Here is a 26016-nt window from a genome sequence, read left to right as displayed (position 1 = left end):
CTTGTCTATGATGTGGCAAGGCAGTATCTTTGCCATCCACAGTCCAAGGTGCTGATTTTAAGTAACCATGCTGGTCCTGGTTCCTGTTACTGAACCAGAATTATTCAAAGGCAGTGCTCTACATGAGCTTTCAAGACCATACAGGGTCCCATTTTCTGAGGTGAGACACTGAAGTTGCCTGAGGACTGGACATTTGTGGTCTCCTGCCACTCATGTACATCACCTCTGCAGAGTTTTCATGTTGGGCCCTCACTGTCTGCTGAGAATGCCCCTCAAACTTCCTGAAAGAATCTGAGCAGTAGCAATCATTAGATTTGATTAAGGATGTAGTCACTGCAACTTGTACACCAATGCTGCTTTTCAATGTGCTCCTGAAACCTCTGTGCTCAGAATGGACATGTGTACAGTACGGACACTGCCAGAGTGAAGTGGAGGAGATAATCAATGCTGTGGAGAGGAACCCTTGGACTGCTTGTTTCCAACATTGACATGTCTATAGAGGGCAAGAGGAGAGCATCAAAGTAAAATCCATTTCTACCAAAGGCAGACAAAATGGTTACAAGTAGAATGCATGAGCAATAACTGATTCCTGTGGCCCTTCTTATCATTTGTTTTCTTAAAAATGTGTTCATTGGTCCTCATCCTGAGTTATTCTGGTTTAAAGCAAGATGAGGTTAAGTGACTTGCTGAAGGTTGCAGAGAAGATATGGGAATGTAATTAGAGAGAAGCCCCTACAGGGTCTGGATGCCCCCAGGCCACAACAGTAAGCACTGAATAGGTGAACTCGCCAATGTGGAGGGGCAAACAGCTGCAACGTAATTAGCATTGAATAGCTGCAACAATGAGTGATGCATGAGTAAGATGCCGACAAAGGGTACACACATCTCACAAGGTTAGAGGGATGGGCAAAGTTATAATAGGTGACCCCTGATGGACCTGCAACAGGTAAAGTCCCCACAGGTCTCAGCAAAACAAACAACTGCAATAGGTGGGATCTCTGGATAGACAGGTATCCCCTATGCCACAGCAGAGCTCTCCTGAGAGATGGGGATCCCATGGTGAGCTCTTTTGAGGGCTGGGCATCACATGGTGCTGAAGCTGAGCTCTCCTGAGAGATGGGGATCCCACGCGCCACAGGTGAGCTCTATTGAGGGATGGGCATCCTATGGTGCTGAACTGAGCTCTCCTGAAAGACGTGGACCCCAAGTGCCACAAGTAAGTTCTCCTATGACACTGTGTCTCAACCCAGTCTTCGGGGCATGAGACAGATTTGCATGTACTGCCTTGGTATGCAAATTGCTCTCCTGCATATTAATTGTGGATATCCTGAAATCTCCGAGGAGTGGGTTGAGAAGCACCATCCTAAGAGATGGGTAACTCAAGGTGCTGAAGATGAGCTCTGTGGAAAGATGAGCCTCCCATGCAGCTACAATACTGTAAGTGCCCCGCCCCTTCCACAAGCATTCACATCTGCACTGTTCTCTCCTAAATATATGTTACATTATTATCAGACAGTGACACCACAGGCAGAAGAGCAGTGATACTTTCAGACCATACAACTGAATTCTTCCCTTGTCCCCATCTCCTGGAATGTATGATCCCAGCCCCCATCTTACCTTCGGGTCAGCTTAGACGTCAGCTTGCTGAAGAGGTTGGAGGTGGCCCGGCTTCTGCTCTGGGGCAGTGGTGTGGCCTCATGGGAGAGTGTAGGGGAGGTTGGGGGCCCATTTTGGACAGTACCACGCCGGTCCCGCACTTGCCCACCATGGAAGGTGCTGCGAATGTTGGTTCCCCGGGACAGACGGGCCCGGTCTGAGGAGGATGAGGATGTGGCAATGCTGTGAGTGGAAGGGGAGGCAGGAGGCACCCGGCTCGATATGGAACTGTTGGGGAAGCACATAAAGGGAGTCAAGACACACAGTAAAAAAAAAAAATGCTTCAAAGCCCTTTTGCCCCATGCAAACAGTGCTGCTCAGCTCTGAGGAATTAATATAGTCACCAACCTTTAGTTATGATCTCCTCTCTCCAGTAACAGACCCCCCCCCCCACCACCACTCATGTGACACAAAGTGAGAAAGGGGTCTCTGTGAGAGTGGAAGTGAGAGCTGGGGGAAACTGAGAATGAGGCAGAAGGCTGAGTTCATTCCAAACCTGCAGGACAACATGAACTGGATGGACGAACTACAGAGGAACAACAGGTCTTTGCAGGCAGAGGGCATGAGAAATTGCTTACATGAGAACAAATTGGTTACAAAATTTTTACTTATATGTGGGACACTGGTTCTGTGTATGTTTGTGTGGAAGAGGAGATGCAAGATGGACACAATGTGCACCAGGACTCATATGGCTGACCCATGATGGAACTACCTCAAGCTACAGTCTCACACACAGGCTGCCTTAGACTGATGCAATCCCTCAGTGTGCAGCTAGTAAAATGAGCCTTAGTAATGGAAAATGGGCTGAGAATCAGAAGCAGCCACACTCTCAAAGCTCAGAAAAGTGTGTGAGAATGAACTACTACTACTTAACATTTCTAGAGCGCTACTAGGGTTACGCAGCGCTGTACAGATTAACAAAAAGGACAGTCCCTGCTCAAAGGAGCTTACACTTTAATGGGCGAAATGTCAAGTTGGGGCAGTCTAGATTTCCTGAATAGAGGTATGGTGGTTAGGTGCCGAAGGCAACATTGAAGAGGTGGGCTTTGAGCAAGGCTTTGAAGATGGGCAGGGAAGGGGCCTGGCGTATGGGCTCAGGGAGTTTATTCCAGGCATGGGGTGAGGCGAGGCAGAAAGGGCAGAGCCTGGAGTTGGCGGTGGTGGAGAAGGGTACTGAAAGGAGGGATTTGTCTTGAGAACGGAATGTAAGGGGAGATGAGGGTAGAGAGGTAGGGAGGGGCTGTAGATCGAGTGCATTTGTAGGTTAAAAGGAGAAGCTTAAACTGTATGCGGTACCTGATTGGAAGCCAGTGAAGTGACTTGAGGAGAGGGGTGATATGAGTGTACCGGTCCAGGCAGAAAATAAGACGTGCAGCAGAGTTCTGAACGGACTGAAGGGGGGATAGATAGCAAAGTGGGAGGCCAGTGAAGAGTAGGTTGCAGTAGTCAAGGCGAGAGCTCACAGATTAGGGACTGCTGCTTTGGACTCCCAGCTTGGACTTTGGATCCCTGCATCAGATATCAGCAGTAGCTGAGAATAAAGTCTAACTCCTTCCCACACCACCCTGCTGAAACTTGCTCAACCTCCTCTATGGATAAATGTCCTCATGCTGTTTAGAGCACAATTAAGGAAAGGAGTGAGTCCTGAGCAGAAAGTGATCAGTAGAGGGAGCGTCCACATGGATTTTCTGCAGGTATCTTTTCACCTGCTTCAAAGTGGGTGCAATGTATATGGATCTGCAGCCTCTCCACTGGCCACACCCTACATGGGGTTTCCCATTGAAGATATTTTTGCAAGTCCATGGATAGGTTATACCTGCAGGCTACAAGTCCAATGCTTAGTTTAAAAATTGCCCCACAATTCAGAAAAATACATAGAAACACACTCATAGAGGCACAGACATAGGTACAGGCAGACCCACAAAGAAAAGTGAACATGCAGATAAAAACCCCTATGTACAAAGCTGTGATAATGTGTCCATCCACAGTAAACAGCAAGCAGCATTCACAGCAAGTTAAAGTGTGTTATTGCAAACACAATGGAAATAATACCCAAAATTTGTGATCATTACAGACTTCCTCACATTATTTCCCAGACCCTAAATCAGGCTAAGTGCAGCCACACTAATCAGTTGAATTGCATGCAAATGCATGTAAAGCAGCTCACTTGCATGTCAAGGAGTCATCTTCAAAGCCCATCTTCATCTGCCCATCTTCAAAGCCTTGCTAAAAGCCTACCTCTTCAATGTCACCTTCGGCACCTAACCACCATACCTCTATTCAGGAAATCTGGACTGCCCCTACTTGACATTTCGCCCATTAGATTGTAAGCTCCTTGGAGCAGGGACTGTCCTTTTTCTTAATCTGTACAGCGCTGCGTAACCCTAGTAGCGCTCTAGAAATGTTAAGTAGTAGTAGTAGTAGTAGTCATACAGCATGTAAAAATTATTTTTGGGCCATGCTACTTTGGAAACATAACTTCCCTTTTGGGAACATTGGCAAGCTAATGTGCCCTACCAATGCTCCTGGAATGCTGGAGAGCCTTCCTCCCTCTCAAAAATGTCTCTTGCATAGAGTTAAGGGTTGCCCTGGGGTCAGCCAGCATCGGTTGGATTGGCAGGAGCAAGTAGAAATTGCTCCTACCCCCAAAAGACCACCAGGGATTATATGGCAGGCATGAGAAGGGTACAGGGGGGAGGGAAATGGAGGAGGGTAGGTATTCACATGGAAGGAGTTCTGATCTATGGAATGGGGCTTAATCACTGCAGGGGGTATGGGCAAGAGGATGAACACCTCAGTACCTGTTTTCCTTGCCATTCTGTAGAAGTGAATGTCTGTCGCTTCCTGGGCGTTCAGTGCATACATACGTGTTTCTCCTTGTCATGACACTGGATGGAATATTATTCTGGAAAAGAGGAGATAAGATACGAGATAGGGGCATGGAAGAGTCTACCAGGTCTGGAGCTTTCCCTTCCACACACTATCAGAGGTTGGGGCACCAGCAGGCCTGTCTATGCAACCAATTTTCTGGGTTTGGATTTGTTGGGATAGAAGAAGAAATGGAAGACATCCAAACTGGGAGGCTAACAAAAACAAGGCTCGAGAGTAGGGGTTCTCAGTCCAGTCATTGGGATAAACCCAACCAGTCAGGTTTTTAGGATATCCGCAATGAATATATATAGGATAAATTTGCATGTCCATTGTATGTAAATCTATCTCATGCATATTTATTGTGCATATCCTGAAAAGCTGACTAGCTAGGTGTGTCCTGAGGACTGAACTGGGAACAAGGTCAGGCAATCATACACATCATCAGCCCCTGCTCCAGAAGGAATATTTTCATTACATTGGATGTGATTATATTGCATTATAAGCTATTGGCTTCAATCTTTGGTGAATGCCTCTTACAGTCCATGAAGGCCCCTGGTGTACCGCTTCTCTAAGGGCTCCCAGCGTATGCCTCCCAGTTCTGGCCCCTCATAGCCCCCTCTGTTGCACACCCGGTCATTTCTGGCCTCTGAGGGCAACCTGAATGGGCCCCAGATTTAGTCCTCACCGTGTTAATGGAGATCTCCTTCCTGCGATCTGGAATCTCAGACTTATTTGGGTTGTTGGCACTACTGACCATGGGGCTGGATGGTGGGATGCCCCGCGAACTGCCCACCACGCTACAGCTGGTCTTACGTGATGGCATCCGCTCCTCCTTCAGCTCCCCATCTCCTGTGCTGGTAGGGCTCCGTTTTGGGTGCATGGGGACTGGGGAAGGACCACCTGAGAAAGACCGAGAAAGCAATACTACAGTAACAAGAGTACAAGAGGAAGTCAACCACTACTGAATCCCTGTATATGGGCAGGGGGTTTGTGTGATGGCTCAAACACTTGGCCTTTAGCTTTGGGCCTCCATATCCACATTCACCATCAGTGTGCAAATGCCCAATTGGGAATGGCTGAGAAAATGCTCATCTTATGGCTCATAATGTGGCATATTGTGACCTGATGTCTGAGGTACAGCATACCCCAGCCTTGTTAAGATTATGGTCAAGTGCTGAAGGAAATCACATTTTAAAAGTTCCTGTTAACCTTTTATGTAGCATTTTTAAAACCAGAGCAAATTCTTTAATCTCTCTGCTCTGCCCTTAACAAAGAGCTAGTTGATGAACATCCATCAGACTCCAACTCAGTGCCACTCACAGAAGTCACTGTGCCTTCGTTGCCTGTGGTAGGTAGAGGAGCCACGCTGTGTCTTGTTATGTGAAGCAGATGAAGATGAAGATGATGAGGATTTATTGGTGCCATTGGAGACCTCACTGGGTGCCCGAACCCGCGCCAAGGACAAGCTGCTGCCTGTACGTGATTCTCCACTTTCCCCCTGCAAGGAAACACATGTCAGAGATCAAGACCATCTCTAGGCAGGTGTGAAATGTGTGACTGCAACAAGCACTACAAGTAAGGTTTGCTTTCTTTGTTAAGTTTTGTTGGCAATTTCATCAAAGGAAGGAAAAACAGAAAAACAATTATTCTCCGAGGACAAGCACGCCGCTTGTTCTCACATGTGGGTCAACGTCTGCGTTGGCCCAGGATTCGGACGGCATTTTGCAAGCAAAATATAAAAAAAGTTTTGCCAGAGTCTTTTGGCTCGCGTGCAGCACGCACCACGCATGTGCAGACTGATTTCCCGCCCGGCGCATGAATGTATTCCCTCAGTTGTTTTTTCTCCGCGTTGAAGTGCGGTGTTGTTTTTCGCTGTTCCTCACAGGCCCAGGAGAGAGTCTTTGTTTTTTGTTTTTTTCTTTTATTATTGTTTCTAAAATTAAACAAAAAAAAGTAGAGTTCCTTTACTTTTCTTAGTTTTTCTCCCTTTTGAAGTTTCCTTTCTTTTTCGACACAGCCGGCTTCAGGCCGCGCGGTCGGGGTTTTTTTCCCTTATTTTTGTGCCTTTTTCTTTTAACAGGCACAATCACGTCGTTTGATTTCGCCGAAGCCGTTTCTCCTTCCATGTCATCGAAGACTCCCAGTGGCTTCAAACGTTGTACTCGGTGCAACTGGACCATCTCAGGTACTGACACCCATGTCTGGTGTATCAAGTGCCTTGGGCCCAGCCACTTGTAGTCTGTGTCTACTTATGAAGAAACGGACCAAAGCGTCTCAAGAAGCCCAACGAGAAAAGCTTTTTGGGGCTCGGTCCGGTCCTTCGACGTCGACATTGGTACCGAGGTCGGCGGTATCGGCATCGAGGAAAGCATCAACGTCGGGAACGGAGGTAATGGCTGCTGAAAGACCAATTCGTCCTGGGAGCAGTGAGGCATCGAGTGGGTCTCAACCTGCCTCGAGGCCTCCTGCTATGCGGGCCCCCTGGGATCGACCTTCGTCAGACCTGGCCCCTAGGAGGCGTGAGGATTCCACATCCTCCTCATTGGTACTGAGAAGTCTCGATGACGGGCGTCGAGCGAAGGCAAAGAAGCACAGTTATCGTTCTCCTTCTACCCACGGTGCCGGGAGCTCTGGGGGCGTCAAGGGAATCGGCACCCGAGAAGCATCGGCGCCAAGAGGATCGCTCCCCCTCTATTCAGGAGGTGCCGATGCGTCGATCTTCTGGCAGCCCGGTACCTGCTCCCGAGCCTCGACAGATTCTGATACCAGCTCCTTTACCACCCCACAGCCTTGTCCGACGGCGTCTCTCCACGAGCACATCAGGGCCCTGCTTCCAGAGCTTCTGGAAGGATTGCTGCACTAGTCTGCTTTGGTGTCGGGAGTGCTTGCACCTTCAGTACCGTCTGCTGCAGCGGCATCTGGCCCTTCACCTGTGGTGAGGTGTCCAACCTCGGTGCCGCCTGCGGCATCGGTGTCAGCTCACACCCAGGTCGACTCCCCTTTGACGTCGGTGGAGGAAGCTTCACCGGAGTTCAGGCAGGCATCGACTTCTCGGCACCACCATCGAGGACGTCGTTCCTCGGCATCGAGGCAGGCTCAGTTTTGGACTGCTCTGAGGGATGTTTTGTCCGATACTGAAGATGAGTGTGGGAGGAAGAGGAAGATCCCAGGTACTTTGCTTCTGACGAGTCCTATGGGATTCCCTCTGAATCTTCCCCTCCACCAGAAAAGAGACTTTCTCCTCCGGAGAGTCTATCCTTTACCTCCTTTGTCCGGGAAATGGCTGCGGCTATTCCCTTCCCTATGGAGGTTGAGGATGAACACAGGGCTAAGATGCATGAGGTCCTGGATTATCTTTCTCCAACGGCTCCTTTGTATAATGTAAAGAAGGAAGTCCTTATGCGAAACTGATTGTTCCCTCTGTTTAATCCCGTGATCCAAAAAAAAGCTGAATCCCAATATCGGATCCACAGTGAGCCTGGATTGATGAGGTCTCAGCTACCTCACAATTCCATGGTGGTGGACTCCGCCCTCAAAAGAGCCAAGAGCACTAGGGACAATGCCTCAGCACCCCCAGGCAGAGAATCTAGAACATTGGACTCTTTTGGGAGGAAGATGTATCAGGCCGCTATGCTCGCTGCCAAGATCCAGACATACTAGCTTTTCACGAGCGTCCACTTGTGGAGCTCGGTGAGGCAACTGTCCAGCTTGGTTGATGCACTCCCTTCGGAGCAGGCTGAGCCTTTTCGCCAGGTGGTCAGGCAGCAGGTGTGTCGAAAATTCCTGGCCAGTGGTACATTCGACACCTTTGATGTAGCATCCAGGATTGCTGCCCAAGGTATAGTAATGCACAGACTCTCATGGCTGCGTGTCTCTGACCTGGATCATTCGGTCCAGCAGCGGATGGCGGATGTTCCTTGCCGGGGGGGGATAACCTTTTTGGTGAGAAAGTAGAGGATCTAATTGACCAGATCAAGAAGCACAATGATGCTATGGATTCTCTCTCCCGCCGGGCGTCTTCTGCTACTACCTCCTCATCTAGGAGGTTTTTTGGAGGGAAGAGGAGTGCTCCCTATTCCTATGCTAGGCATAGGTACACTCCTGCTTCTCGGCAGCCTGCCCAGGCTCAGTCCCAGCGTGCTCGTTCTCGTCAACAGCATGCGCTTAGGCCACTGTGGCTCCCCAGCAAAAGCAAGGGACAGGCTTTTGATTGGCTCCAGTTCAGCATTGCCTCAGTAAACGTGTCCATACCGGACGACTTGCCGGTTGGGGGAGGTTAATGGGTTTTTTTTCATCAAAGGTGGCCTCTTATAACCTCCGACTGGTGGGTTCTTCAAATTGTCCGGTTAGGATACTCCCTCAATCTGGAATCCAAGCCTCCAAATTGCCCACCTGGAGCTCAGTCCTACAGCTCCCAGCACAAGCAGGTACTTGCAGAGGAACTCTCTACCCTTCTACAGGCTCAAGCGGTCGAACCCGTTCCACCAGGGGAAGAAGGGTAGGGATTCTATTCCAGGTACTTCCTTGTGCAAAAGAAAACAGGGGGGATGCGTCCCATCCTAGACCTAAGGGCCATGAACAAATTTCTTGTCAAAGAAAAGTTTAGGATGGTTTCCCTAGGCACCCTTCTTCCCATGATTCAGGAAAACGATTGGCTATGCTTTCTGGACTTAAAGGATGCTTACACACACATCTCGATACTTTCAGCTCACAGGAAGTATCTTTGATTTCGGCTGGGAACACAGCACTTTCAGTACCGTGTACTGCCTTTTGGCCTGGCGTCTGCGCCCAGAGATTTTACCAAATGCCTAGCTGTAGTCGCAGCGTCGCTACGCAGACTGGGAGTGCATGTGTTTCCTTATCTCGACGATTGACTGGTGAAGAGCACCTCGAAGGAGGTTGCTCTGGAGTCCATTCAGATGACTATTCAGGTGCTGGAGCTACTGGGGTTCATCATAAATTATCCCAAGTCCCATCTCACCCCAGTCCAAAAATTGGAATTCATTGGAGTCCTGTTGAATACTCAGACAGTTCAAGCTTATTTTCACAAGACAAGGGCGGACAACCTTCTGTCCCTGGTGTCCATGGTTCGAGCATCTCAGCAGGTCACGGCTCGGCAGATGTTGAGACTTCTGGGGCACATGGCCTCCACAGTTCATGTCACACCCATGGCATGTCTACATATGAGATCAGCTCAATAGACTCTAGCTTCCCAGTGGTTTCAAGCTGCATGGGGATCTAGAGGATGTAATCCAGCTGTCCACCGACTTCCGGAATTCTCTTCAGTGGTGGACGATTCGATCCAATTTGACTTTGGGGCGACCATTCCAAGTTCCTCAGCCACAAAAAGTGCTGACGACGGATGCATCTCTCCTGGGGGGGGGGGGGGGGGGGGGGGGGGGTTGCTCATGTAGATGGGCTCCACACTCAGGAAGCCTGGTCCTTTCAGGAAAAAGGTCTGCAGATCAACCTCTTGGAATTACGAGTGATCTGGAACGTTCTAACGGCTTTTGGAGATCGGCTGTCCAACCGAGTAATCTTAATTCAGACAATCAGGTTGTCATGTTTTATACCGGATCTCGCCCTCTGTGTCAGGAAGCTGTCCAGATGTGGCTTTGGGCTCGCCGTTATGGCATGTTTCTCCAAGCCACTTATCTGGCAGGCGTAAACAACAGTCTGGCCGACAGATTGAGCAGGATAATGCAACCTCACGAGTGGTCACTGAACATGGGCGTTGTCCGCAAGATCTTCCGAGCGTGGGGCACTCCCTCAGTGGATCTTTTTGCCACTCAGATCAATCAATCACAAGGTCCCTCAGTTCTGTTCCAGGCTTCAGGCCCACGGCAGACTAGCGTCAGATGCCTTTTTCCCACATTGGGGGACAGACCTTCTGTATGCGTATCCTCCCATATATCTAGTAGGAAAGACACTGCTGAAACTCAAACAAGACTGCGGAACCATGATACTGATTGCTCCCTTCTGGCCGTGTCAGATTTGGTTCCCTCTTCTTCTGGAGTTGTCCTCCGAGGAACCGTGGAGATTGGAGTGTTCTCCAACCCTCATCACCCAGAACGAGGGGTCGCTTCTGCATCCCAACCTCCAGTCTCTGACTCTCACGGCCTGGATGTTGAGAGCTTAGAATTTGCTTCCTTGGGTCTTTCAGAGGGTGTCTCCAGAGTCTTGCTTGCTTCCAGGAAAGATTCCACAAAGAGGTGTTACTCTTTCAAATGGAGGAGGTTTGCCATCTGGTGTGATAGCAAGGCCCTAGATCCTCTTTCTTGTCCTATACAGACCCTGCTTGAATACCTTCTACACTTGTTAGAGTCTGGTCTCAAGACCAACTCCGTAAGAGTTCACCTTAGTGCGATTAGTGCTTTTCATCACCGTGTAGAGGGTAAGCCTATCTCTGGACAGCCTTTAGTGGTTCGCTTCATGAGAGGTTTGCTTTTGTCAAAGCCCCCTTTCAAACCTCCGCCAGTGTCATGGGATCTCAACTTCATTCTCACTCAGCTGAAGAAAGCTCCTTTTAAGCCACTGAATACCAGCCGTCTGAAGTACTTGACCTGGAAGGTCATTTTCTTGATGGCTCTTACTTCAGCTCGTAGGGTCAGTGAGCTTCAGGCCTTGGTAGTACAAGCACCTTATATCAAATATCATCACAACAGAGTAGTCCTCCGCACGCACCCTAAGTTCCTGCTAAAGGTGGTAGAGTTCCATCTGAACCAGTCAATTGTCTTGCCAACTTTCTTTCCTCGTCCTCATACCTGCCCTGGCGAAAGCAGTTTGCATACCTTGGATTACAAGACAGCATTGTCATTTTACATGGAGCGGACAAAACCCTTTAGACAGTTCGCCCAGTTGTTTGTCTCTTTCAATCCAAACAGGAGGGGAGTCACCATCGGAAAACGCACAATCTCAAATTGGCTAGCAGATTGCATTTCCTTCACTTATGCCCAAGCTGGGCTGAGTCTGGAGGGCCATGTCACGGCTCATAATGTTAGAGCCATGGCTGCGTCAGTGGCTCACTTAAAGTCAGCCTCCATTGAAGAGATTTGCAAGGCTGCAACGTGGTCATCAGTCCACACATTCACATCTCACTACTGCCTTCAGCAGGATATCCGACGCGACAGTCGGTTTGGGCAGTCGGTGCTGCAGAATCTGTTCGGGGTTTAGAATCCAACTCCACCCCCCTAGACCCATTTTTGTTCTGTTCCAGGCTGCACTCTCAGTTAGTTTAAAAAAAAATTATTATTATTTTTAAAATTTGTACCCCGCGCTTTCCCACACAATGCAGGCTCAATGTGGCTTACATAGTAATTTGAAATACAAAGTTAAGAATAGAATCTATATAAATAAATCTCACCTGAAACATTCTGAAGCTTTGAAGCTCACTCTGTGGCAGGGACACTCGCTGTCACTCATGCACCACTCACTCTCACTCATACACCCGCCCTCAGCCACGCCCCTTCCGCACATAATTCAAAACCCCAACGTTCTAAATGAAGCTGCCACTTCCGTTTTTGAGGTGGCAGAGACCAAAATTTTTCCCCATGACTGTCTGCCCCGCTCTCGCGTCCTAACGTTATGATGTCGAGGGCAGGGCTATGACACTCAACCAATCCCCAGTTCCACCACCCTCCGACGCTCCCCCCCCCCCCACGCGCTCCGACCCTGACGCTCCACCCCCCTGCAACAACAAACAGCAACCGACGCACACCCTCCACATCAGCTGTCTACACAACGAACCGGCCCACCGCAGCAACAGCAGCACCGATGCCCGCCTCACACATCGCCGCTGCACCCCCCCTCCATCGTCAGCTCTATTAAAAAGGAAGTCGCCCACCGCACCGACAGCAGCAGCGGATGCACACATCGCCCCCCCTTCCTCCATCCGATGTCAGCTGTGTTCAAAAGGAAGTGCCCCACCGCTGCGACAGGAGGAGCGGGTGCACAGCTCGAACTTACCACTGCACTCCCCCCCCCCAAAAAAAAATCGACGCACCTCCTCCCCGCGAATCCTCCACCCCACCCCCCCCCCCCGAGGTCGACACATGCATTGCTTTCAACTAATTCACCTGACTGACTGAAGTGTCCTCCTGATTGTAAAAGAAGCATAGAACAGCACAGGGCATGCTCGCCTTCACCCTTCCCCTGCTCTCAGCGCCCCGCCCTCATTTCCTGTTGGCCGGGACGCAGAGAGAGCAGGGGAAGGCTCAAGACCAGCCTGCCCTCTGCTCTTCTGTGCATCTTTTACAATCAGGAGTACTTCAGTCAGGTGAATCAGTTGAAAACGATGCCTGGATCGATCTCGGAGGGGGGAGGTGCGTCAGGGAAACATCACTGATAGCAGCCACGAAAAGCTGCAGGAGGAGTAGGAGGTGGGGAGAGAGGCAGAGGGATGAAAGCACACACACACCAACTCTCTCTCTCACAAACACACTGCACACACTAACTTTCTCTGTCACAAACACACACTTGCATCTGGCAGACAGGGACCATGGAGGGAAGGGGGCCACCTTGGGGGAAGGGGGCCACCTTGGGGGAGGGGGGCACCCTGGCACATACTCTCATTCCCACACACTCACTCTCTCTCTCTCTCTCTCTGTCACAAACACACACACTTGTGCTACCACCTCTTTCATCACACACACTCTCTCTCACACACAAACACTGACACACTCTTTCTCTCTCATTCTCTCTCTGACACACACACTCCATCTCTCGCACACACTCTTTCTCAAACATACACTCTGAAGAAAAACTAGTTTTCAATAAAACAGTGGTAAAACAACGTAAAGTTGGGCTTAGTAGTGTATGATAAGTTGAGCTAGATAATATATGACTAGGATAAAAGCGGGTAGACAGGATAGGATAGTGTAATTTGGGAGAAAAGGAGTAAGGAGGGATAAAATTAAGGAGAGATGGAAAGAGAAGGATGGGAGGTTGGTATTTATGGTTTCAGGTCAATCTAAGTTATGTCCTCACCATTGCGAGGCCCAATTGACCAATGTTCGTTGTTTTGAGTGAGCCTGGTTGCTAGGGATACCCCAAATGTGAGAACAAGCATCCTGCTTGTCCTCGGAGAAAGCGAAGATACTTACCTGTAGCAGGTATTCTCCAAGGACAGCAGGCTGATTGTTCTCACAAACCCGCCACCTTCCCTTTGGAGTTGTTATTGGCTTCCTTTTATGCTTTTTGATCTAACTGAGGGAACGCGTTCACACGACGGGCGGCAAATCAGTCCGCGCATGCGCGGTGCGCACTGCACACGCCCCAGAAGACCCTGGCAAAACTTTTATAATATTTTGCTTGCAAAACGCCGTCCGAATCCTGGGCCGACGCAGACGTCGACCCACATGTGAGAACAATCTGCCTGCAGTCCTCGGAGAATACCTGCTACAGGTAAGTATCTTCGCTTTTTTAGAAAAAGCCTTTGCAATTTTCAGAGTCCAAATACAGTATACAAGTTCAAACAGAAAATTCCCATAGAGTTTCCCTTTGAAAATATGACCTGCAAGGACTACAAGTGCATAACGCTCCAAAGACCTTGCATCTGCTATTGTGTATGTTGAGTGAGGCAAGGAAAACACAGGGAGAGAGATGAAAATCATAATCTCTGCAGGTACTTCCCCTCAATTCCCTGCTCCTGGGACACCCCATGGGTAAAAGTATGCATATTGTGAAACAGTGTACTCCTTTTACCTGGGCAAAAGTTGGCCAATTTTTCAAAAGCCTCTTTTAGGTGGATAAATACACCCAGAACTCAGTTTCTGAGGGGGAACAGCCTGGAATGCAGCTCTACCACTTCTTTTCAGTCTTTAGAGCTAAAAAGCAGAGCTATAGAACTGTAAAGGGTGTTCTCCATGGGCAGTAGGATCAGTCAGTCACACAAGTAGTGACGTCATGGGTGATGGTACTGATCTGGTAAAGATTTCCCAGTTGTGAAACTTCTAGAAGTTTCTGTGGCTGCATTGATGTTCCTGCCCATGGTCAAATATAGAATCCTAATAGCTAGCTGCCAGCTGTAAAAAGTCTGTTTTAACCCTGGGAAGGGAAGGGAGGGGAGGGATTGTGTGGCTGAAGGATCCCACTGCCAACAGAGAACATCTGTTACAAGTATGCTTTCTCCGTGGACAGTGTGGATCGTTTAGCCACACATATGGATCCTTCCAAGCTCGGGGTTGCACCTAGTCATAACATATAAATGTAAGGGGAAATATACACTCCATGGAACAGCACATGGCCAGTTAAATGACACTTAAGCAGCTATCTGGCGAAATTCAATAGGGAATAACCAGCTATCCCTCAATGAATATTCCCAGTTAGCGGCTAGGAGATAACCGGCAATGTCATATGATATAGCTAGTTATCCCTGAATATTCAGCACATAGCCGGCTATTGTATGTGGCCACAATGGCGGTCACTGGAAATGCCTCAGCATTGAATATCTGGTCTGACAGCGGGAGTTAGACGGGCTCCCTCCTGCAGTCGGAATATTGGCCCCACAGTGTATAGCTGTAAGTATTTTTCCCCTTGCTGTTCCTAAAAGTACATCAGCGCCTGTGTCTAGCTGGTAGCCTTTTTCTGTCAGCCAATAAGAGTGAGTTGTTGGTGGCTTTGTGGGTTTATCTTTTTGGTTTTTTTTTTTTTTTAAGCCATTCACAGACCTAGGGTCTCTAGGCTGATCTTTTGACCTGTTGTATTTCCTGTGTGATTCCTGCAATTGTGCTAGTGCACAAGGTGCTCAGACCTTCTGGCAGCAGACCCTGCTAGAGGATTAGAGCAGTTTCTGGAAGGGAACCTGGAAGCAGAGGAGGAGTTGCACCTGCTGAAGGGATATTGCTAGTGGCAGTAGTATACTCCCCTGAAGAAGATGTAAACTCTGACTTTGCTAAAGAGAGAGAGAGAGAGAGAGAGTGAGTCAGCAAGTCTATACTCAACCCGTTAGAGACTTGAGGCACTTGCAAAAAGCAAGGATTCAGAGACTGGGGCAAGTGACAGATCCGATGAGATTGCTGTTTTGCTATAGTGAAGAGGTGTGGGGACCCTTCTCACTCTGTTTTAGTCTCAAAAGGGAAGGAGCAAGTGGAGTCTCAGGACGCTTAGCCATACCACCCAGGCAGCCCATACACCACTAGGTGTGTTCCAAAGATTGGGTTTATGACCCATGCTCTAAAATCTTTTCATGCAAGAGATACAGTATTATGAAACTCAATCTTACTGTATCTGAAGCAGAAGCGTAGCTAGGTGGGGCGCAGGGGGAGCGGTCACTCCCCTAAATCGATTTTTAAAAAACGGTGCCTATGCAGCGAACGGCAGTGAAAGAAGCAGAGGACAGCCAGCTCGTCTTCAACTTCCTCCTTCCCTCTCAGCTGAGCTGTGGTCCCACCCTCATTTCCTGTTTACGCTGAGAGGGAAGGAGAAAACTGAAGACAAGCCTCCTCCAAACCAGACAGAAAGTTTTCACGTAGGGCTACATTTCCCATCAGGTGCAGAGAGGTGTGGTAGCGTGTTAGTCCACTCTTAAAGGTTATCAATATAAATCAAACAAAATAAAACATGGAAAAGAAAATAAGATGATACCTTTTTTATTGGACATAACTTAATACATTTCTTGATTAGCTTTTGAAGGTTGCCCTTCTTCCTCAGATCAGAAATAAGCAAATGAGGTAGCAGATAGTATATATGAGAGAAACATCAAAGCATTACTTTGACTGTCTGACAGAGTGGGAGGGTGGGGGTATGCATGGGGACATCAAAGCATTTCATTGATATTCTAACAGCAGGTGCACAATGTGAGTATATGAGAGGGACACCTACAACTCACAAAAGAAATAAAAGTTCAGAGAGCAATTCAAATAAAAACATAAAGGGGAGGGAGAGGGGACAGTGAGTTTTGCTGTTCAGTTGCATTCAAAAGGAGAAAGGTTTTTGTTATTAAATGTCTTTTGTTCTATAGAAATGTAGACAAAAGGAGGAGCCAAGCCAGGAGGACAGTTAGTGGATCTGTGACTGCACATTGCTTGGGTATTTTAGCAGTGGCATAGATAGAAATTAAATTTGGGGAGGGGGGTCAACAGTTAATATAAGTGGGCAGTAGGCACTGAACACTCTATTGCTGTCTGGATGTCTCAACGCCACCTGAAATTAAATATGACCAAAACCGAGCTTCTCATTTCCCCCCCCAAACCCACCTCCCCGCTCCCCCCGTTTTCTATTTCTGTTGATGGCTCTCTCATTCTCCCTGTCTCCTCAGCTCGAAACCTTGGGGTCATCTTTGACTCTTCTCTCTCCTTCTCTGCTCATATCCAGCAGATTGCCAAGACCTGTCGTTTCTTTCTTTACAACATCCGTAAAATCCGCTCCTTTCTTTCCGAGCACTCTACCAAAACCCTCATCCACACCCTTGTCACCTCTCGTTTAGACTACTGCAATCTGCTTTTTGCTGGCCTCCCACTTAGTCACCTCTCCCCTCTCCAGTCGGTTCAAAACTCTGCTGCCCGTCTCATCTTCCGCCAGGGTCGCTTTACTCATACTACCCCTCTCCTCAAGACCCTTCACTGGCTCCCTATCCGTTTTCGCATCCTGTTCAAACTTCTTCTACTAACCTATAAATGTACTCACTCTGCTGCTCCCCAGTATCTCTCCACACTCGTCCTTCCCTACACCCCTTCCCGTGCACTCCGCTCCATGGATAAATCCTTCTTATCTGTTCCCTTCTCCACTACTGCCAACTCCAGACTTCGCGCCTTCTGTCTCGCTGCACCCTACGCCTGGAATAAACTTCCTGAGCCCCTACGTCTTGCCCCATCCTTGGCCACCTTTAAATCTAGACTGAAAGCCCACCTCTTTAACATTGCTTTTGACTCGTAACCACTTGTAACCACTCGCCTCCACCTACCCTCCTCTCTTCCTTCCCGTTCACATTAATTGATTTGATTTGCTTACTTTATTTATTTTTTGTCTATTAGATTGTAAGCTCTTTGAGCAGGGACTGTCTTTCTTCTATGTTTGTGCAGCGCTGCGTATGCCTTGTAGCGCTATAGAAATGCTAAATAGTAGTAGTAGTAGTAGTAGTATTTCCTATTCCTCCACCAACATTAAAATGCCTTAGCTGTAGGGGACCTGACCCCCAAACCCCACCAGCTGAAAAAATCCAGAGCCTGCCCCAGGTGACTTGCTGGAGAGTTGCTGGATATAGGTGGATGGAGAGGAGAGGAGAGTTGCTGGGCATAGATGGAGGGGGGGGGGGGCAGTGGAGAGAGGAGGGTTGCTGGACATGGGTGGATGGAGGGGAGGGCAAGGAGAGAATTGTTGGACATGGATGGAGAAGAGGGAAGGGAAGACGGGAAGGAGATGCACATGGATGGAGGGAAGAGAGAAGAAATTCTGGACATGGATGGAGGGAAGGGAAGACAGAGGAAGGAGATGCACATGGATGGAGGGAAAGGGAGAGAGAAGAAATGCTGGACATGGATAGAGGGGAGGGAAGAGAGAGGAAGGAGATGAGATGAGGGAAAAGGAAGAGAGGAGAAAAACTGCACATGGATGGAGAAAATAGGCAGAAGTTGGATCCACTGGACAGTCAAGTCTGCGGAGGACCCAGCTTTTACTTATGGATATAGAGCAAGAAATGAAGAAGAAAGGAGGAAAGTACAGAAATAAATGGAAAGGAAGCCCTGGAAACGGAGTTAAGAGGACAGATAACAGCAGAATCAGATACTGGGCCAGCATGATCAGAAAAACACTTATGAAGTGGGTGAAAGATGGGAGAAGAACTTAGGAGACTGGGTAAGGGAGAGATAGAGGGGGGGATGGGAGTGCTGGAAAGGCAATGAGAGGGAGATGGTCAAAGCTAGTAGGTAGATAAATACTAAGGTCTAGAGAGCTGCACGGGAACGGGGTTTGCGGGAAATTCCCGCAGGGACGGAAGCAGTTGTGCGGGGTTCCCGTGGAAGTGTAAGCTACACCTGCACCAGCCTCTCATCTACCGAGTACCAAGTTCTTTGAGTGCTGTCTCCTCCTCCTCCTTGCTTTAACAGCACAAATGTGGAAAATTTTCCATTAAGGAGGTGGTAGAGACACAAATGATGATGGAATTCAAAAAGGCGTGGGATGAACACAGAGGATGTCTATGCCTGGAATAAACTTCCTGAGCCCCTACGTCTTGCCCCATCCTTGGCCACCTTTAAATCTAGACTGAAAGCCCACCTCTTTAACATTGCTTTTGACTCGTAACCACTTGTAACCACTCGCCTCCACCTACCCTCCTCTCCTCCTTCCTGTACACATTAATTGATTTGATTTGCTTACTTTATTTTTTTTTTGTCTATTAGATTGTAAGCTCTTTGAGCAGGGACTGTCTTTCTTCTATGTTTGTGCAGCGCTGCGTACGCCTTGTAGCGCTATAGAAATGCTAAATAGTAGTAGTAGTAGTAGTAGTAAAAAACCTAACCTTAAATGGCTGCATGTGTGTGGATGTGTGAAGTAATGCTTAGATGGCGACTCTGGCTGTGATTAACCAGGGCCAATACCGGGCAGACTTGTATGGTCTATGTCTAATATATGGAAGTCTGGTTTAGGATGGGCTGGAAAGGGCTTAGACAGCAACTTCAGTGGCTGGAACATAAGGACAGTTCTGGACAGATTTTTACAATCTATGTCCCACAAATGAGAAGACACATAGACTGGTGTGGGCTTCAACGACAACTCAAGCAGTTGGAACATAAGTATAGGGCCAGATAGACTTCTATGGTCTATGTTCCAGAACCACCAAAGAAAGACCATAATCAAGTATATAATATCACACTCGTTGATTTAATCATGAATTGATAATGAGTGACTATTGGGGACAGGTGGGGATGGGTTAAATTCTTGCGGGGACGGGTGGGGACAGGTTGGGATGGGTTACATTTTTGCGGGGATGGATGGGGATGGGTAAGATTCCAGCAGGGACGGGCAGGGATGGGTAAGATTTCTGTCTCCGTGCAACTCTCTACTAAGGACTAAAGAGTGAGAGAAAAGTGGGGGAAAAACATAAAATGAAAGATCAGTGCCAGACAGATGCAGAGAAGGACAGGAAGAAGACAAAAGAAAAGCAAAGAAACGGAAAAGCCAACCTGGAAAAGAATTTAGGAGAAGACACATGAAAAGTGGAAAAGAGACTGGGACCAGCCCAACTAGAAAAATAGAATGCTCAGACAACAAAGGTAGAAAACAAAACATTCTTTCTATTTAATGCTTTTTAAGGACTAAGATGTGCCTGCTTTGTGAAATGTACATTTTTTTCTTATTGTTGTATTTTGCAGAGAACGGGAGAAAATACATTTCTGTTTCTCTTTTACCAGTATTTGCACTGCTTACAGAGTCTGGCTTTTTTTTTTTTTTTTATGGGCATGTTTTTTGTGGTTCCCTATTTTGTATCACATGAGGGTCTGTCCGTGTTCTGCATATGTGACTGAGGTGACTGATTCTGCTAGCATGTAGTGTTTTGTGTAGGAATGTGTAACAGTCCAGCTTGTTCCATTTTCCAGTAGCAGGTATATTGGTGCTCTAGGGTCCAGGGTATTTTCATAGGTGAGTTAGGGCTCTTGTGTGCTAAGAGCTGGTGGTTGGGAGGCGGGGCTAGTGCTGGGCAGACTTATATGGTCTGTGCCGGGGCTGGTGGTTGGAAGGCGGGACTAGTGCTGGGCAGACTTATACGGTCTGTGCCGGGGCTGGTGGTTGGGCGGCAGGGATAGTGCTGGGCAGACTTATACGGTCTGTGCCAGAGCCGGTGGTGGGAGGCAGGGATAATGCTGGGCAGACTTATACGGTCTGTGCCAGAGCTGGTGGTGGGAGGCGGGACTGGTAGTTGGGAGGCGAGGATAGTGCTGGGCAGACTTATACAGTCTGTGCCAGAGCTGGTGGTGGGAGGCGGGGTTGGTGGTTAGGAGGCGGGGACAGGGCTGGCCAGACTTATACGGTCTGTGCCCTGAGGAGGACAGTACAAATAAAAAAGTAGCACATATGAATTTATCTTCTTGGGCAGACTGGATGGACCGTGCAGGTCTTTTTCTGCCGTCATCTACTATGTTACTATGTATAGATTTTGAGTGTCTTTTTGTAGGGTTTTGTGTTATTTCATAAAGTCTCTGGCCTCATTGTTTTTGATATGCTGGCTTCATATTCAGCATTTTAGTCTGGTGCATTTGTGTGTGTTTTTAAATGGCCTTAACGAATATGTATGAGATGTACATATGCAAATGAATACGCAAATGTGCCAAGCCACACCCTTTGCCCCCCAAAATGAAACAGTCAAACTATGCCCATGTCTGGCGCCTATTTTACAAAGTCTGCTCCCCCAGACGTCAAAACCTAGCTACGCCTCTGATCTGAAGCCAGTGAAAAAATCTTTAGAGAACTTGTTTACTTGAATATGCCCATGTACAGGGAGTTTAGAATGCTCTGTAAAATGTAGCTATTCTGAACACATCTTGTATGGGGAGAAGGCGTTCATATAACCCTTTATTGTCCAGGATCTATTATGAAGTTTTACCTTGACTGATTTTTATATTTTTGTCCATTAACGTTTTGACTTGTTATTGCTTAGTTCGTACTTTTGTTTGATTGTATTCCTTGGTTATATTTATTGATTTATGTTTGTGATAATTAGGCATCACCACCCAGGAAAAGGATCTAGGTGTCACTATTGATGACACATTGAATCCATCTGTTAATGTGCAGCAGCAGCTAAGAAAGCAAATAGAATATTAGAAATTATTAGGAAAATAATGGAGATCAAAACTGAGAATATTATAATGCCTTTGTATCGTGCTTCACAGCCAGAGTCTCCATCTAAGCGCCACTCGACACATCCACACACATAGCGAAAGCTACATACCTGTAGAAGGTATTCTCCGAGGACAGCAGGCTGATTATTCTCACTGATGAGTGACGTCCGCAGCAGCCCCTCCAATCGGAGATCTTCCCTTGCAAAGAGGTTTGCTAGACGTCGCGCGCGCACGCAGACCGCGCATGCGTGACCGTCTTCCCGCCCGAACTCGCTCATGTTCGTCAGTCCAATAAATAGCAAAACAAAGACAAGGGAAGACACAACTCCAAAGGGGAGGCGGGCAGGTTTGTGAGAACAATCAGCCTGCTGTCCTCGGAGAATACCTTCTACAGGTATGTAGCTTTCACTTTCTCTGAGGACAAGCAGGCTGCTTGTCCTCACTGATGGGGTATCCCTAGCCCCCAGGCTCACTCAAAACAACAAACACGGTCAATTGGGCCTCGCAACGGCGAGGACATAACTGAGATTGACCTAACTTTTTCAACTAACTGAGAGTGCAGCCTGGAACAGAATAAAAATGGGCCTAGGGGGGTGGAGTTGGATTCTAAACTCCGAACAGATTCTGCAGCATTGACTGCCCAAACCGACTGTCGCGTCAGGTATCCTGCTGTAGGCAGTAATGCGATGCGAATGTGTGGACAGATGACCACGTCGCAGCCTTGCAAATCTCTTCAATAGTGGCTGACTTCAAGTGGGCCACTGACGCTGCCATGGCTCTAACACTATGAGCCATGACATGACCCTCAAGAGTCAGCCTAGACTGGGCATAAGCGAAGGAGATGCAATCTGCTAGCTAATTAGAAATGGTGCATTTCCCGATAGCTACTCCCCTCCTGTTGGGATCAAAAGAAACAAACAATTGGGCGGACTGTCTGTGGGGCTGTGTCCGCTCCAGATAGAAGGCCAATGCTCTCTTACAGTCCAATGTGTGCAGTTGACGTTCAGCAGGGCGGGTATGCGGACGGGGGAAGAATGTTGGCAAGACAATTGACTGGTTCAGATGGAACTCCGACACCACCTTTGGCAAGAACTTAGGGTGAGTGTGGAGGACTACTCTATTATGATGAAATCTGGTATAAGGAGCATGAGCTACTAGGGCTTGAAGCTCAGTGACCCTACGAGCTGAAGTGACTGCCACCAAGAAAATGACCTTCCAGGTCAAGTACTTCAGATGGCAGGAATCCAGTGGCTCGAAAGGGGGTTTCATCAGCTGGGTGAGAACGACATTGAGATCCCATGACACTGTAGGAGGTTTGACTGGGGGCTTTGACAAAAGCAAACCTCTCATGAATCTAACAATTAAAGGCTGTCCCGAGATCGGCTTACCTTCCACACGGTAATGGTATGCACTAATCGCACTAAGATGAACTCTTACAGCGTTGGTCTTAAGACCAGACTCGGACAAGTGCAGAAGGTATTCAAGCAGGGTCTGTGTAGGACAAGAGCGAAGATCTAGGGCCTTGCTGTCACACCAGACGGCAAACCTCCGCCATAGAAAGAAGTAACTTTTCTTAGTGGAATCTTTCCTGGAAGCAAGCAAGACTCTGGAGACACCCTCTGAAAGACCCAAGGAGGCAAAATCTACGCTCTCAACATCCAGGCCGTGAGAGCCAGGGACTGGAGGTTGGGATGCAGAACCACCCCCTCGTTCTGAGTAATGAGGGTCGGAAAACACTCCAATCTCTACGGCTCTTCGGAAGACAATTCCAGAAGAAGAGGGAACCATATCTGATGCGGCCAAAAAGGAGCAATCAAGATTATGGTGCCTCGATCTTGCTTGAGTTTCAGAAAAGTCTTCCCCACCAAAGGTATAGGAGGATAGGCTTACACGAGGCCCTCCCCCCAATGCAGGAGGAAGGCATCCGACGCTAGTCTGCTGTGGGCCTGAATTCTGGAACAGAATTGAGGGACCTTGTGATTGACTTGAGCGGCGAAGAGAAAGCATCCTGAACTTTTCTCGGACCAGGAATTTGTTTAGGGCCCTTAGGTCTAGAATGGGACGAATCCCCCCTGTTTTCTTTTCCACAAGGAAGTACCTGGAATAGAATCCCAACCCTTCTTGCCCGGGTGGCACGGGCTCGACTGCATTGGCGCTGAGAAGGTCGGAGAGTTCCTCTGCAAGTACCTGCTTGTGCTGGAAGCTGAAGGATTGAGCTCCCTGAGGGCAATTTGGAGGCTTTGAAACCAAATTGTGGGAGTATCCTAGCCGGACTATTTGGAGAACCCACTGATCGGAGGTTATAAGAGGCCACCTTTGGTGAAAAAATTTTAACCTCCCCCCGACTGGCAGATCGTCTGGCACAGACACTTTGACTTCGGCTATGCTCTGCTGGAGCCAGTCAAAAGCCTGTCCCTTGCTTTTGCTGGGGAGCCACAGGGGCTTGCTGAGTCGCACGCTGCTAACGAGAGCGAGCGTGCTGGGGCTTGGCCTGGGCAGCAGGCTGGCGAGAGGGAGGATTGTACCTATTAGAAGGATAGGTAACAGTCCTTCTTCTGCCATAAAAACGTCTACCAGTTGAGGTAGATGCTGAAGGCGCCCGGCGGGAGAATTTGTAGAAAGCGGTGTCCCGCTGGTGGAGCTGCTCTACCACCTGTTCGACCTTTTCACCAAAAATATCCCCCCAGCAAGGAGAATTCGCAATCTGCTGCTGGATCCTATTTTCCAGGTCGGAGGCATGCAGCCATGAGAGCCTGCGCATCACCACATCTTGAGCAGCGGCCCTGGACGCAACATCAAAAGTGTCATAAACACCCCTGGCCAGGAATTTACAACACGCCTTCAGCTGCCTGACCAGCTGCTGAAAAGGCTTGGCTTGCTCAGAAGGGAGCTTATCCACCAAGTCCGCCAACTGCCGCACATTGTTCCGCATATGAATGCTCGTGTAGAGCTGATAAGACTGGATTTTAGCTACGAGCATTGAAGAATGGTAGGCCTTCCTCCCAAAAGAATCCAAGGTTTTAGAGTCTCTGCCCGGGGGCACCGAAGCATATTCTCTAGAACTCTTGGCTTTCTTAAGGGCTAGATCCACAACCCCAGAGTCGTGAGGTAAATGAGTCCGCATCAACTCAGGGTCCCCATGGATCCGATACTAGGATTCGATCTTCTTGGGGATGTGGGGATTAGTTAGTGGCTTCGCCCAGTTCTCCAGCAGTGTCTTCTTGAAGACATGATGCATAGGTACTGTGGACGATTCCTTAGGTGGCTAAGGATAGTCCAAAAGCTCAAACATTTCAGCCCTTGGCTCATCCTCCGTAACCACAAGGAAGGGAATTGCCGTAGACATTTCCCGGACAAAGGACGCGAAAGATAGACTCTCAGGAGGAGAAAGCTTTCAGGGGAGGGAGTGGGATCAGAAGGAAGACCGTCAGACTCCTCATCTGAGAAATACCTGACGTCTTTCTCTGCTTCCCAAGAGGCCTCACCATTGGTGTCGGACACTAGTTCATGAACCTCTGTCCGAAGCCGTGCCCGCCTCGACTCCGTAGACACATGGCCACGGTGGGAACGTCGAGAAGTAGACTCTCGCATCGGCGGTGATGAAGCTCCCTCCATCGACGTCGTCGGAGAGTCTGCTCGGGAGGCAGCCGACACGGGCACTGCAAGCGGTACCGGCACCGGAGACCTCACGACGGGCAAAGGGCCAGCCGTCGCCTCAGCTGACGGCACCGGCGGCGCAAGCACCCCCGGTACCGGAGGAGAAGGGCGCAACAGCTCTTCCAGGATCCCTGGAAGGATGGCCCTGAGGCTCTCGCTTAGAGCGGCTGTCGAGGAAGGCTGGGAGTCCGGTGCAGGTGACGAACTGAGAATCTGCTCGGGGCGCGGAGGTGGTACCGGGCTGTCCAGGGTTGAGCGCATCTACACCTCCTGAATAGAGGGTGAGCGGTCCTCCCGGCGTCGATGCCTAGCAGGTGCCGACTCCCTCGGCAACCCAGAGCTCTCGGTACCAAGACGGGAAGGTGACTGGTGCCGATGCTTCTTTGCCTTCACACGAAGCATGTGACCGGAACCTCCCGGTACCGACGAGGAGGACGTCGAATCCAAGCGTCTCTTCCTCGGGGCCGGGTCCAAAGACGGTCGATTCCGGGGGGGGGGGGGGGGGGGGGGGGGGGCTGTACCGCAGCAGCCCTATAGGCAGGGGGAGACCTACTCGAGGGCTCACTGCCACCAGCAGGGGAATGGACAGCCCTCACCTGCACTCCGGACGAAGAAGCACCCTCCAACGACATCAGTACCAACGATGATCTCGGTACCGTAGACGCTGGAGCACCAGTCGACGACCTCTGTACCGCCGACGTCGATGCAGCGGCCGATGACCTCGATACTGAGACCATCGATGCACCGGCCGATGACCTTGATATTGAGACCGTCGAAGCACTGGGCGAGGCCCCGAACAGAACGTTCCAATGGGCCAATCTCGCCGCCTGAGTTCTCTTTTTTAACAAACAACAAAGAGTACAGGCCTGAGGATGGTGCCCAGCCCCCAGACACTGAAGGCACGAAGCCTGCCTATCAGTGAGCGAGACAGCCCGGTTGCACTGGGTGCACTTCTTGAAGCCGCTGGGAGGCTTCGATGACATGGGAGGAAAAATCACGCCGGCGAAATCAAAATTCACGATGATGGCAAAGGCACCAAAAATAAAAGGGAGAAAAACCC

At 49.1% G+C, this 26016-nt stretch overlaps 1 protein-coding gene across 5 annotated transcripts in view; it reads right to left on the bottom strand.

Moving 5' to 3' along the window:
- MARK4 (microtubule affinity regulating kinase 4) overlaps positions 1 to 26016 on the bottom strand; it is a 672690-nt gene that overhangs the window by 5579 nt on the left and 641095 nt on the right. For all 5 annotated transcript variants that reach the window (XM_030220223.1, XM_030220222.1, XM_030220221.1 and 2 more), the window contains 4 exons: positions 5848 to 6025; positions 5213 to 5427; positions 4458 to 4561; positions 1618 to 1884 (listed from right to left, as the gene is read on the bottom strand). In XM_030220223.1, coding sequence (XP_030076083.1) covers positions 1618 to 1884; positions 4458 to 4561; positions 5213 to 5427; positions 5848 to 6025 — 764 coding nt within the window. The remainder of the gene's footprint in view (positions 1 to 1617; positions 1885 to 4457; positions 4562 to 5212; positions 5428 to 5847; positions 6026 to 26016) is intronic.

This window comes from Microcaecilia unicolor, chromosome 11 (assembly GCF_901765095.1).
Source record: "Microcaecilia unicolor chromosome 11, aMicUni1.1, whole genome shotgun sequence".
NCBI lineage: Eukaryota > Metazoa > Chordata > Amphibia > Gymnophiona > Siphonopidae > Microcaecilia > Microcaecilia unicolor.
Note: the sequence above shows the minus strand (reverse complement) of the source record. Positions and strands in the feature narration are given on the sequence as shown.